Source organism: Papio anubis, chromosome 5 (genome assembly GCF_008728515.1).
Source record: "Papio anubis isolate 15944 chromosome 5, Panubis1.0, whole genome shotgun sequence".
Lineage (NCBI taxonomy): Eukaryota > Metazoa > Chordata > Mammalia > Primates > Cercopithecidae > Papio > Papio anubis.
In genome coordinates, this window is record NC_044980.1 from 53076357 (window position 1) to 53090901 (window position 14545).

At 41.1% G+C, this 14545-nt stretch overlaps 1 protein-coding gene across 2 annotated transcripts; it reads right to left on the reverse strand.

Moving 5' to 3' along the window:
• Positions 1-1473: 1473 nt before the first annotated feature.
• On the reverse strand, positions 1474-8077 carry PLK2 (polo like kinase 2). Of its 2 annotated transcripts, none has more exons than XM_003899694.4 (14): positions 7176-8077; positions 6470-6577; positions 6210-6326; positions 5885-6014; positions 5569-5656; positions 4975-5070; positions 4673-4871; positions 4437-4584; positions 3983-4080; positions 3519-3648; positions 3033-3273; positions 2780-2909; positions 2406-2516; positions 1474-2269 (listed from the first exon to the last, which is right to left on the reverse strand). In XM_003899694.4, the coding sequence occupies exons 1-14, from the start codon at positions 7443-7445 to the stop codon at positions 2078-2080; spliced, it is 2058 nt and encodes a 685-aa protein (XP_003899743.2). In that variant the 5' UTR covers positions 7446-8077; the 3' UTR covers positions 1474-2077. The 2 variants fall into 2 exon arrangements, 1 of the variants encoding a protein (XP_003899743.2); XR_002522561.2 differs by having other exon boundaries at positions 2094-2269; positions 3029-3273.
• Positions 8078-14545: the final 6468 nt, after the last annotated feature.

Here is a 14545-nt window from a genome sequence, read left to right on the forward strand (position 1 = left end):
CAGACTTGCACACCCACTTCTGTGAACTCTTCCATCCTCCGGGCTTCTGTACATGCTATTCCCACTGCTTATAACACTCTTCCCCATCGCATACTTCTATTTAACCCCCACTCATTTTCAAACCCAGTAAAAACAAATTTCTTCTCTGGAATCTATTCACTGAGCCCAGCCCACGCCTGGAGCTTCTTCCTCATGATTCCTGCTGAGTTCCCACAACATCCAGTACACACCTTTATCATAAAATCACACCACTTATCATACTAATAGGTAAATGCCCTGTCTTCTCCACTCCACTGTGACTTCCTTGAGGGCAGGGGGGCCTTGGGTTCACTCTGTGTCTCCAGTGCCAGGCCCTGGATGTGGCACACAGCAGATGCTCAGTTCATGTAAGAATGCTAAGTGTGTATTTTGAAATCATGACGTAATACACAATCTTCCACTTTGAAACTCAAAAAGAAGGAACATTTTCTGTTTGAAAACTATTGTTTCTTCTCTGCTTCTAAAAATACAACTGAATTGGTATACATGGCCAGAGAACTCCAGCCAGCGGGAGTTAATCTAGGACTTGTGAAATACTCATATTCCCTGGATTTGGCTTTTATTAATACAATATACCAGGTGGAGTTTTAACAATTTTAGAAAAATGTAAAAGTGCAACTGGCATCTCTATACTACGCTGTACAGGATCACATTGTAAACACAGCCTTAACAAACCAAAGCACTTCTTTTCATAGGACAGTATTTTCCTTATAGTGGGATTACAATCGAACAAAAAATATTTACATCTTATGCAGATCCCTGTAAGTTCAGAGTAACAGGAGGAGCAGCTTTCCTTTACTACACCTGTCAAAGAGTAGATCCCACTGAAAAAGAAAACCTCAGATCTACCTCTTAGATAATTTAAGTTTAAAAGATGGACCCCAAACCATAACTTGGTTCCCATACCACTCCTCAACTACCATGCACCAGCAGGAAAATAAAATGACTTATTCACAAAGAATTTCTCACTACTGGAATTATGTGCTAGTACTGCCAGCGGCTCTGGAAGTGTTTAGGCAGGTTTCTGCTGAGTAATATGTTTAGGTGGTGCATGCATTCTAATTCAGAGTTTTGCCCATATTAAGATAAACTTCCTGTACCTATTGACAACAACAGAGATCTGTTTACTCTGGCTTTACCTCCAAGCTAAACAAGTTTTAAAGAAATACTAGAGAGAAATTGGAGTATTTCTTTAATGTAGGAGGCTTATATTTTGGTTGTAACAAGAATGGTGTTCTCAAGCTAGATCTACCCTGAAAGTTTATGATTGTACTTCAGGTATTAGACTTCCTAGAAACCGTAGTTAGAAAAAATTAAAGATCTAACTTTCTAGTATGCTTCTATACTCAGGGGCTTCTTGGCACTGCTTGGCATGACATTATCAAAGAATGTCACGATGTGGTGAAGAGTTCTACTAAAGACAGGAAACCATTATTTCTGCTTTTTCATACTCTTTATTGCCAACAGTTTAAAATGGTCAACATAAAAAAAAAAAGACATTTTGATAATAAATACTGCTCTTTGGGCTGTAATAAATAAAAAGTTTATTAACAAGGAATGCACTTTTCCAGCCACAAGTATCTTCAAAAATTAATGAAAAAGAAAATTATATATGGCCATAGTTCACAGTTACGCAGCCAAAAGCTGCTCCAATTACAGCCTTTAAACAACATGGGAGCTTCCTCCCTTCTCCCTCCCCTTCAGGAAGTATATTCACAGTTCCAAGTCCTCTGGCTGAAATGCTCTCAACAGAGAGAATTTAAGAATCAATGCACCTTTCTGCAAAATTGTCTGAAAAACCTTTTAAAACAGGTATCTCAACGAAAACTGCATTCTAGTTCACTCTTGGATTGTCCAAAGTCAAGAACTGTATGCCTTAGCCTGTTCTGGTTCCACCCAGTCCAGCAGGCCACAGGGGAATTGTTTTCGTACCACCACATGTCCATCTTCTTCAACATGCTCTAGATCATTCTACTGGCTTCCCTGTAGATCTCACAGTGGAAAAGAGGAGTCCCATAGGGTCCATTCGAAAAGTCTTTTAGTTACATCTTTGTAAGAGCATGTTCAGGGCATATTCCATTCGATTTTTTAATTCTAATGAACAGCCAGACATCAGCAGAGTTGTCAGTCTGAAAGTTGTAGATATCCTATCTTCATTGATGTAAGTGAGAAGGTATTCTTCATTTTGGCTACAGATGATTATTTTTGTATGATCATGGTAGAAATTCACCTTAAAAAATAAACATAGATATTAGATCTCTCAAAATATTCAAGAATTAGAAAAATTCAGTCAATTACTAAACTGGCTAGGCACAAATTTTTCTGTGTAGGACCTAAACATGCGCTTTCCTGAAGAGTTCATTTACCTGAAAGGTGCCATCATTAAAGAGCATCATTAGGGCCTTATCAGATTTTAGCCACTGAAGGAGGTAGAGCCGAGGTCTTCGAATATCAGTAACACTAGGCAGATCTCCACCCTGGAAGAGATTAGGAGAGTGAGTTAGTGCCTACAAAGATTTTGTAGCATGCACTCTATTATTATTCGAAGAAAATCCTCTCAAACTTAAGCAAGCATCAGAGTGGCTTTGGAAATCCCTGCTTCCACCTCCCAGAGATTCTGATTCAGTACATCAAGGATAGGACAGGAGAATCTGTTTCTAACAAGCTTCAAAGTGATGCAGATGCTACTGCTCTGTGGACTACACTTCAAATGTCACCACTCTAAAGTCACCGTACTTACATCCATGAGGTTCTCCTCCATGTAATGAGAAAAGTATTTCAGCACCGTCACTTGACTAATAAATTGCTCAGGAGCATCTGTTGCTGGGAAAACTGAGCATTGGCCAAGCTCTGCGTAATAGTGAACTGTTCTATAAAAACAGGAACGAAAGGGAGAGAAGAAGAAAAAAAATAGAAGCAGTTAATCACTGTTTTTAGATTTCTTTAGTGCAAGACTAGAGAACTGACAGGATTTCATTAATTGATACACTTACTTTTTGTCTGGAAGGAGGCTCATGTGAGCACCATTGTTGAAAAGGACACCGACGGTGTGGTCTGAAAGCTGGTACCCGAAGCCGTATTTGTTAGAGTAATCAACCCATTTGGTGACCCACTGAAATGATGTGCTCAGCTGCTCTTTGGGAATGCAATCAGCTTCTGGCATGTTTTCCAGACATCCCCGAAGAACTCTTGCCACTGTGTCTGCAACACTTCCCATCGTACTGTCTTCAAGGCCTGAAAAGGCGGAGAGAAATGTTTCAAGTTATACAATATTTTAGCAATAAAACCTCAGGTTTGGTAGATGCTAAGTTTCACTCCATTAATTCAAAAGACATAGAACTCAAGATTATTTTCCAATTCCGGTAATCTTACTACTTCGATGTTAGATTAAGCTACAAAGTAAATTGACTTAAATTATTATGTATTTAGCACTGGCATTTAGAGTTTTGTTATTTAAAATATGATTGACAACCACTTACATTCACTGCTGCTGCTGCAGCTGCCAAGCGTCCCTCTGACTATCATCCGAATAGCATCCCCAATCTGCTGCTTGTTTTCTACTGCGGGTGTTCCAGATCTGGCAACTGTGGTGGTAGGTGGCTGGAGCTCCTTAGGAGAGAGAAGATTTATGCAATGAGTCAAGCATCTAAATTCATTTAAGGTTGAGAATTCCAGATTAAGATGAGAGTGAGGCAATTGCTGGGAAAGCTTATCAAAAAGCAATGGACACAAGCCAGATAAAAGATAACACAATAACGCACTTGCATGCACTGTAAAACTGAAAGACTTCCTTTTAGTTTTAACTTCCCTTTCAAAGGGTTTGAAGAAAAACTTTAGTAAATATGACATTTTTGAACCATGATAATCATAGTCCAAGAGCTATTTAATAAAGAGTGGACGTAATGTAAAGTGTGAATATCTACTTTAATCTTTCCCAACACACCTCATCTGTCCTGTGTTTGCTGGGTTGCTGAGTTATTGAAGTCTTTTTCAAATCATGCCTAAGCTTGTAGATGTCTTCATCTTCTTTAGACACTCTATCTGTATATCAAGAAACAGAATTACAAACATTAGTCTATCTTAACAAGGTAGGAACAGGGTTAGCCATATTTTCTCCTTCTTGCATTACTGACCAACTTATGACCATCCTGGACAAAAATAGCATTTTACCTTTGTCATTAGCTGCAACTACCCCAAAAGCCCTCTTTAATGTTTGCAAAATAAAAAGCTATCAATCACAATTCAAGGTATGGATTTATTATGCTATAAATATCAACATTTAAGAATATGCAAATATGGCCAAGTTATGCTAATTTAAAATTCTCTTTTAACTAATTTAAATATAAATTTAAATATAATATTGGGTACAAAAAGGAAAAGAAGTCTTGTTAACTTACTATGTGTGTCAATATATCTTGCTTTGTCTTTTTTGCCACCAAAAAGAGCAGCAGCTGCTTTCTTAAAGAAATTCTTAGCTGGGCTTGATAAGTGGAAATCTGGAACTGTGTGACAACAGCTGGAAGACAGTCTGTCCGGAGTGAAGCCCTGTGGAACATTAGAAAAGGCCTTCAGTAACCTGTCAGGTAACTGGGATCAATACCATGTAATTAAAAAAAAAAGACAGTGCACCAACCTGCAAAAAAAAGTCATGTCGAATGATGTCATCCAAACTGGGACGATCCTCTGGGTTTTTGGACAACATACTAGCAATTAAGTGCTTGGCAGGAGCCAGCAATGAGGACGGCATTGTATACCTTGCTTCCCTTATGCACCTATAAGTTTCTTTGAGATTTGTAGTTTCAAATGGGGGCCTCCCTAGTAACATTGTATACCTGTGTGAAAAGAAACACATCTTTAGCAATGGTCATAAAGCAACTCAAGTGTTAAAATTTAAATCCAAATTCGCTTTTTAATTATTCTGCTGCATTTACTTACATGACACAGCCCAGGGCCCAAATGTCTGATTCACAGCCATGTCCTTGTTTGTTCAGGACTTCAGGAGAGAGATAGTTCGGGGTACCACATATCGTTCTGGAAAGACGAAATATTGAGATCGTGTTAGGAATTACTCCACTATTTAAACTTGGTTCTCTTGACGTGACTTGATGGGAGACAAAATCTTAAACAAAATCTTAAAATCTACACTGAATTTCTATTTGGAAACATTTGACTTTTAGCATCTGAACAATTGAGATCTGACCAAGTGAGTTTTGGTAATTTTTTACAATGCACACACATTGTTTTAGCCCACATGCAACGTGTGGTTAACCAAATAAAACCAGGGACATCGTGGCATTTTATACATTTCAGGCCAAGAAAAGACTTCATTGACTGCTTTCATAATCAATTTAGAGGCACAGCGTGCTCTGTCTAGTCCATAGTGGGCATTCAGTAAGTATTTCTTTAAATTAACATTGCTATGATTTATAGATGTTATCACTGGACCTCTGAAACATGAAATGCAAAACAGCGAAGGCATGTTTGGTCTCTCCACAAAACCCTACTAGGATGCATCTTTCTGACTCTTACCTCCTTCTGTGTTCCAAGGGTTCTAGCCTGGCTGCCAAACCGAAGTCCCCAACTTTTAGTTCCATGGCTTCATTAATAAAAAAGTTCCCTAGATGATAAACAAACAAAAAAAAGTGAATCCTTTTGAAAATGCATTCTAACCAAGTACACATACATCCACTTTGGAGCCAGGCAGCCAATTGTTATATGAAAGACGCCCATTCAAAAGCAAGATTGCAGACGCTAGATCCCAATTAAGAACATTCATATGCAAAAAAAGACAGGGAGAGAAAAGCAACTCTAACACAAAACTCAGCTTTTGGCATCAAGGACTTACCTAGTTTGAGATCTCTGTGCAAGATTTCTTGTTCATGAAGGTATTTCAGTCCAGACACAATCTGCCTGAGGTAGTATCGAACTTCTGGCTCTGTCAACACCTTTCTTGCTTTCAAAATATGAGCCATTGACTAGGAAGAGAAGAAGGAAAAAAGAGAATGTGTCAAACAGTTATCAAAATCACTGGTTTCCCTTTGCAGGATATGCAATGAAAGTTAACTTTGCAGTGTAAATACTGCCACAGCTAAAATACTAGATAAAATACTTTTTGAATACCGTGTTAATTCGGGGTAAGTAAATGTTCTCAAATAGGAGTTGACACTTACCCTTCTACTGCAGTATTCCAAGAGAATGTAAATGTTTTCTTTGTCCTCAAAGTAGTGGTAAAACTGCACTACATGCTTATGATGAAGAATTCTGTGAAGCTCTATTTCTTTGTCAATCTAAATGAAAAAGCAAGGCAAGGCTTATTAGCCTCCAGTCACCTCGGAAAAGCCAGTGATTACACATGCAGAAGACATTTTCCTAACAGGGAAGGGCCATCCCTGCACACAAAGAAAATACTTTACTCAAGAGTCATACACACCTTTTCCCTTTGATGAGGTTTAGCTACTCTGCTGTGAGGAATAATTTTTGCGGCGTAGACTTTGTTATTTGTCAAATCTGTCATCTCGTAACATTTTGCAAAGCCACCCTGAAAAGAAACAAAGCCGAGACGGAATTGAGTATGGCACAAAAATGGACGGCAGATATTTAAAATAAATAAATAAATGGGAAGAAAGAAAAGCAAAAAAAAATTGAGGAATGGAGAAGGGTGGTCAGAGGAAGGCATTCGACTTCGTTAAAGCTCCCTCGTGAAGAGAAACGCATTGCTGGAAACAGCAACTTCAAACAGTTTTTTTCCTATAATATAAAGGAGAGCTTTATGGAGGTAGTTGGAGCGGGGAGACATGAAAAATAATGTCTGATGAGACTTGTTAGGAAAATTCCCCCGGAGCAGATGGAGGGAGAGAGGTCTGATACAGAAAGCCCTCGCTTCCAGACTCAAGATGCATTTCTCTGGGCTGCGGGGTGGCACACAGTTGTGAGGCTAAGGCAGGCAAAGCCGATCCCCAGCGCTGCCGGTGCACAAAAGCCAGGCAGCAGGTGAGGAGCCCACCTCGCGCTGGGATCTGACCCCCGAAAAACCTGGAAGCGGCGGGCGCGGGACCCCGCGGGCCTGCCCGGCTTGGGGTCGCCCGGACAGACCTCCCGCCCGCCCGCCCGGCAGCCCGGCGCCCTCCGCTTGTCACCTTTCCCAGCACTTTGCCCCGGCAGTAGCGCTTCCCCGTCGTGGGGTCGACGATAATCCGCGAGATCTCGGGCCCCGAGTGCGAATGGTGGTGATGGTGGTGCGGGGCCGCCGGGGGCACCTGCGTCTGGGACTGAGGTGGCTGCGATTCCTCGGGGGGCTGCGGCGGCCGCTTCTTCTTCGAGTCCCCTCCGCAACCCTTGCCCAGCCCCTGCTCGCACATTTTGGTGCTGGCGGCTGGCTGGTAGGTGATAGTCCGCAAAAGCTCCATGGTAGCCTTGCCGCCCCGCACTGCCCGCTGCCACCCCCTAGGCGCGGTCACACGTCCGAGTCGGCCGTGGCCCTCGCACCCCTGCCTCTGGTGCCAACACGCACCTTACACCCCGGTCCACTTGTGCGAGTGAGAAGGCTCCGCGAAGTCTTATATACTGGGCGGCGGGAAGGGGGCGGAGACTCGATACGCGACACCGCGTCACGGTCGACGCCCCGCCCCACGGCCTGCCGAGCGCGCTTGGCCGGGAAGCAGGTCCTGTCCTGCCACCTAGGTCTCGCTTCGGAGCGGAGCCGCGCGCCTCGAATGCCGGCCGCTGAGAACTCTCGCAGCCACGGGAAGGCCTTCAGGGCCGTCTGTGGGCCCTGCTGCCCCGTTCTTCGAAGGCTCTGAGCCTTAGCTTAGAAAACAGAATCCCGAGGGCCGACGCCTGGCCCCACCCCCGCCCCAGCCGCCTGGTGTCAGGGCAGTGCCGTGACCGGAGCGAGTTGGGCGCGGGTGTAGACGCAGTCCCTCCCCCGCACAGCCCTTCCCCGCCGCCCCACGACCCGGCGCCTCTTGTGTCAAGGTATCAGGGTGCCCGGAGCCCGCCGCACGGGCACGCGAGGCCTCCTCCGGCCGTGTGACAAGGCCCCGCGCGTGACGCGCTCGCTGGTGTCTAGCTGGGGTAGTGCCGAGAGGCCGTGCGGGTGAAAGGCCGGAATTCGGGGAGCCGGGCATTCGAGCCCATCGCCGCATCGCGCTGGGGCAGACTCGGGCCCGCACGCTGGGATCCCGGGCCGATCGGCCAACAGTGCCAGTGCTGGCCCCCGCCCATCCCCCTAGAGCGAGCCTCTGTCTGAGGTCAGCCCCTGAACCTTGGAGAACGAGGTCGACGCCTCGGCAAGGCGTCCTCCGCCGGTAGCCCGATGATTGGAATGCAAGGGCGCCATCTTGTGGAATGTTCCGGAAGTGCCGTTAGGTGTCAAGTGGGCAGCGGTTGACGACAGTGGGGCTTTGACAGTTACTGGTACTAAAAATCGATGCCGATTGTGAGTTTGCAGAGTCATCTATGACTTCTTCCGAATGCATCTGTTGAGATGGCTCATGAACTGCCCTGGTTCCTGGAGAGTCAATCCGAGACTTTCTGGGGGTAGGGGGATTGGTAGGATGAAGAGAGCGTAGGCCAGTGAGTGCAAACACGGCTTAGTTTCCAATTTCCAGATTTTACTGTGCAGTTTGACCTAGGAACACGTTTTTTTTGTTTGTTTTGTTTTCTTGTTCTAATTACGATAGCGTAACATTTATTGAGGACTGTGCAGTATTTTGAAATGCCTTATTTAATCCTACAACAATTCTGAGTGAGTAATATTGTAAGGAAGGAAAAATAATTTTCTACCTTTCAGAGTTTTGGCCTGGGTGCCTGTAACCAGACAGATTAACAAGAAAACAAAGAAGTTTGTTAACATGTATGTGTCATATATACATGGGAGATAACCAGGAAAATGAGAGATGGTTTAAAATCGGGCTTAAATACTATCTTTAGCTAAACCAAAAGAAAAGATTGTGGAGCAGGCAAGTTAAGGAACCATGACCAGGAAATGTACGGTAAATAGGAGTGGGGTTTCTTATTTCTTCTTTCATAAGTTTTTCATGATTTAGAGTCATTCTTCCTGGTACAGAGGAGACACTCTTACAAATGGAGTTTTGGGGGGGGGGTTTGTTTTGTTTTTTTAGTAAATGTACGTTTCCCTTACAAAAGGGTAATATGCCATTTTTAGAGCGTCTCCTAGGTCTGCTGCTTCTCAGAATAATTATCTCAAAATAATCTTTATTCCAGGGCCACATTTGAGGTGGCATATTCTCGTCTCCTACATTATTATTCCCATTTTATAGATGAGGCTTGGAGAATTTAAGTAACTGTTCTATATTTTTACTAGATCATCGAGGTTAGGTTAATTGGCAGCACATTTGAATCTTTTTACCTATGTAAACAAGATATGGTAAACAGTGTTTTGAAGCTAAATTCCGGAGACATTTAGAATACCAGATTATTGAATCCCTGGAAGGTACATACAAAAAGGGTTGCTGCAGTCCACTGTCAAATTTAGGTATGTATGGTGTCAACATTAACAGAACATTTACAAAAATACTGTGTCTCAAATACTTCCAGCGTAATGTGGAAAAGAGGCTCATTGCCATTAGAGAGGAGAAAGGGAAAGGCTTTGCCATTGTAGAGGAGAAAGGGAAAGTCTTTGCTGTCGCTTCTGTTTTTGATTCTTTAAAGAGTGCAGGGCAAGTCCAGGCATGTTTCTCATAAGTGACAATAGACTTTAACCCCAAGATTGTCAGGGATGGAAAAAGAGGTGGGGCTTAGGGGTGGAAATTCAGAATTATGTAATCATCCTCTTTATTCATAAGCCTAGGGGTGACCTTTGCTTCCCAGATTTATGCAAACCTACTCTCTAAGATGCAGAAGGCTTGCAGGTTTAGAAAATATTGCTAGAATTTCTCAAAGCTAGTTTACACACCATGTCTTTGTGGTTGATAATAAACTGTATATATGTCTGTGTGTGTACATATATGTGTATGTGTATGTGTATTCATTTGTGGCCTAAGAAAAAAATTGAAGAATAGATTGGCGTGATTTAAAATATATATATATATATATTTCACTTACTTCTTTGATTAGCATACACTACGGTATGTATCTTTACCAAATGGACTTCAGTATTTGATAAATTATTGAACATTCCATGTGAAATTCAGGTCTGTTTTCCACAACATGGAGGCATTTAATAAAATATTAACGCTTTGTAAGTCTTATGGTGTTTTCTTTCCAACTGAGAAAATGATTTTTTTGGGGGGGAGTTGTGGTGCCATCATGTGGACAGAACCAAAATTGTAGTCCATAGAACAAAAAAGGAAATAAATGTACTTTCTGTTAGGTAGAATAATTACTAAATATCATGGGGTCAATTTGGTAACCAGTAGGAAGGAAAAAATGGATCCATACTTCATATGTGACTTAATTTCAAACAAATGAAAGTTTGAAATACGTGAAATTATAAGACAATAAGAGAGAATTCTTTCATAGCCTTTGAGTGTGGTAGAACTTTCAACTGTTTACAAAATCTAGAATCCTTAAAAAAAAAAAACAAGATTAATTAATGTAACTATATATAAACAAAACCTTTTCATTGATTTAAAATAACAAAACACCATAAATAAAGTCAAAGGATAAATAACACTAGAAAACTTTTCAACTCATCAGAGAAAGAGCTTATCTTCCTATTATGTAAAAACTCCTACAATTGAATAAAATACCAATTATCCAATAGAAAACAAATGGTTCTTATATTTGCTCAATTTCATTCATCAGAAGAGAAATTGAAAAGTATACTGAGGCACCCTTTCCTACAAAATTGGCAAAACCCTCAAATGTTGCCGTGAACATGCTGAATTGCTGAAGTGTTGAGGAAGCAGCCCACCATATATTGCTGTTGGGAATGGTAATTGATATAATCTCAGTGAAAAGTAATTTGGCCAAATCTATCAAATTTAGAAATGAAAGTATTCTCTTAGGAATTTATCCTATGGATATCATCTCATATATAACATCAACAAATTATAAAAACCCTGACCAAATTAAGCCCAATTCTTGCATTTGTAAATAAGGTTTTATTTAAAACACCCATGCCCATTTGCCGGGATCTAATTAAACTAAAGAGCTTCTGCACAGCAAAAGAAACTATCATCAGAGTGAACAGACAGCCTACAGAATGGGAGAAAATTTTTGCAATCTATCCATCCCGACAAAGGGCTAATATCCAGAATCTACAAAGAACTTAAACAAATTTACAAGAAAAAAAAATCCCATCAAAAAGCGGGCGAAGGATATGAACAGACACTTCTCAAAAGAAAACATTTATGGGGTCAACAAACATTTTAAAAAGCTCATCGTCACTGGTCATTAGAGAAATACAAATCAAAACCACAATGAGATACCATCTCAGGCAGTTAAAATGGAGATCATTAAGAAGTCAGGAAACAAGAGGTCCTGGAGAGGATGCAGAGAAATAGCAACGCTTTTACATTGTTGGTGGGAGTGCAAATTAGTTTAACCATTGTGGAAGACAGTGTGGCCATTCCTCAAGGATCTAAAACCAGAAATACCATTTGATCCAGCAATCCCATTACTGAGTTTATACCCAAAGGATGATAAATCATTCTACTATAATGATACATGCACATGTATGTTTATTGCAGTACTGTTCATAATAGCAAAGACTTAGAGCTGACCCAAATGCCCATCAATGATAGACTGGAAAAGAAAATGTGGCACATATACACTATGTAATACTATGCAGCCACAAAAAAGGATAAGTTGATGTTCTTTGCAGGGACATGGATGAAGTTGGAAACCCATCGTTCTCAGCAAACTAACAGGAGCAGAAAACCAAACACTGCATGTTCTCATTCATAAGTGGGAGTTGAACAATGAGAACATATTGACACAAGGAGGGGAACATTACACACTAGGGCCTGTCAGGGGGTGGGGGGCCTAGGGGAGGGATAGTATTAGGAGAAATACCTAATGTAGATGACAGGTTGATGGATTCAGCAAACCACCATGGCACATGTATACCTACGTAACAAACCTGCACATTCTGTACATGTATCCTAGAACTTAAAGTATAATAAAAAAATAATTTTTTTTAAAGGCTACACATTGGGTACAGTGTACACTGCTCGAGTGATGGGTGCAGCAAAATCTCAGAAATCACCACTAAAGGACTTATTAATGTATCCAAACACCGCTTGTTCACCAAAAACCTATTAAAATAAAAAATAATAATTGGGAAAAAAAAAACATGCCCATTTGCTTATGTAGACATATTATCAATGGCTGCTTTCTGCTACAATGGCAGAATTCAGCTCTGACAGAGACCATATGGCCTGCAATGCCTAAAATATTTTCTATCTGGCCCTTTACAGAAACAGTTTGCTGACCCCTCATGTATAAGGTTATTCATTGCAGTGTTGCTTATAATAATTAAAGATTAGAAACAACCTAAGTGGCCATCAATAGAAAACTGGTTAAATAAATGATGATATGTTCATGCAGTGAAAATGTAGGCAATTGTGAAAACAAAATAAAGATGCCTTTTAAGTATTGTTATGAGCAAATCTCCAAAATAGGCCGGGCGCGGTGGCTCACACCTCTAATCCCTGCACTCTGGGAGGATGAGGCGGGCCGATCACCTGGGGTCAGGAGTTCTAGACCAGCCTGGCTAACATGATGAAACCCCGTCTCTACTAAAATTACAAAAATTAGCTGGGTGTGGTAGCAGGTACCTGTAATCCCAGCTACTCAGGAAGAGGCTGAGGCAAGAGAATCACTTGAACCCGGGAGGCAGAGGTTGCAGTGAGTCAAGATTGTGCCATTGCACTCCAGCCTGGGGGACAAGAGCGAGACAACTCCAAAATAAATATTGTGGAAAGCAAGTATAGGACAGTGTATGGCATAGTAAAATATGTTTCCTTGGAATAAAAAATGGGAAAATAATATATTTTTATAGTCTTAAATGTGCATAAAGCATAAAATTTTGGGAAGGATTAATAACAAATTAATAATAGATTTTCTTCTATTTACTTGTTTACATATTTTTGTGAGAAGATTATTTACTTTTTTGATCATCTTTATGTGTTTTACTGTCTGAACCAGAAGAATACATTACTATTTAAAAATACATATAAAAATGCTTTTTAATGATGCAATTTGACTCATCAAAGAGAACTTCATGTTCCACTCTCTGTTACGCTGTATCATCTAATCAAGGTTTGCAATACATACTTTATATTACTTACTTAATTGATTATTATTTTTCTTCCCCACAGGTATGAAAGCTTCATGAACTGGTACATTTCTTAGTATAATGCTATATTCCCCATGCCTTGAATAGACATGACAGAGTAAAAACTCAATTATTTGTTAGACACATTTATAAATACAAAACTCTTGAGAAAACAAGATACCTCTCAGATTTGATCTTGCACAAATTTTTGAAACTCTCTGTGCCTCAGTTTCTTCTTCTGTAACAAGAGGATGACAATATTTTTTAAGGTTGTTGATATGGTATGAATGTTTTTGTTTCCACAACATTCATTTGTTGAAATTCTCACCTGCATTGTGATGGTATTAACAGGTGGGTCTTTGGGAGGTGATTAGGTTATGGGGTTAGAGCCCTCATAAAGGCATTAATACCTTCATAATAGAGACCTAAGAGATACTCCTTGCCCCTTCCACCATGTGAGACCACAGCAAGAAGGTGTCATCTATGAGGAAATTGGCCCTCAGCAGATACCAAATCTGCTAGCAACGTGATCTTGGATTTTCCAGCTCCTAGAACTGTTAGAAATAAATTTGTTGTTTATAAGCTACCTCGTTTTGTGGTATTTTGTTACAGCAGCCCAGAGGGGCTAAGACAATTGTTATAATGATTAAAAAAGCCAATGCATAGAATGTGCTTAGAACAGTGACTGTCACATGGTGGGAAATCTATAATGTTAGTTACTATTTAATATTCAAGAGAAAGGAAGGGGCAAGAAGAAAAACTACCAAGGGCAGGAGGGATGGACAAGATGGAGCTTAACCCAAGGCAGAGTGGAGAGACACTGTCCCCAGTATCTGGTTTACTGAAAAGAATTCAACAAAACTGAATGGAACTGACAGGAAGAAAGAACAACAAATAAGCACTGTTTTTGTTTGCCTTTTTTAAAATTTGCTTTTGACTTGGGGAATTGACAAGAGAGAGACAGTGAGAGGACAAGCACCTAGGAGGCTGTCACCACCAGGCAATAAAGAAGATGGCTCACCTCTGGACCTCAAAAGTGAAGGAAGCTGCCTCCTAGCGGCTGTGAGGGAAGGGGAGGGGCTGGTGTGTTACTCTCAGTCTCTGTCTGGGAGGCCACCATGGTACAGGCTTCTGAGTGAACCTTAAAGAGCATCTGCTAATGCTATCCCTCCGCCTTCCCCTCACCCCACAACAGGCCCCAGTGTGTGATGTTCCCCACCCTGTGTCCAAGCATTCTCATTGTTCAATTCCCACCTATAAGTG

Excerpts from the sequence above, each read along its gene's own strand:
- PLK2 (XM_003899694.4), bottom strand. The coding sequence starts at position 7,445 with ATGGAGCTTTTGCGGACTATCACCTACCAGCCAGCCGCCAGCACCAAA. Across the intron at positions 5,657-5,884 it reads GCACAGAGATCTCAAACTAG|GGAACTTTTTTATTAATGAA; the intron begins GTAAGTCCTTGA and ends TTTATCATCTAG. Across the intron at positions 3,649-3,982 it reads GCAAACACAGGACAGATGAG|GAGCTCCAGCCACCTACCAC; the intron begins GTGTGTTGGGAA and ends CTCTCTCCTAAG.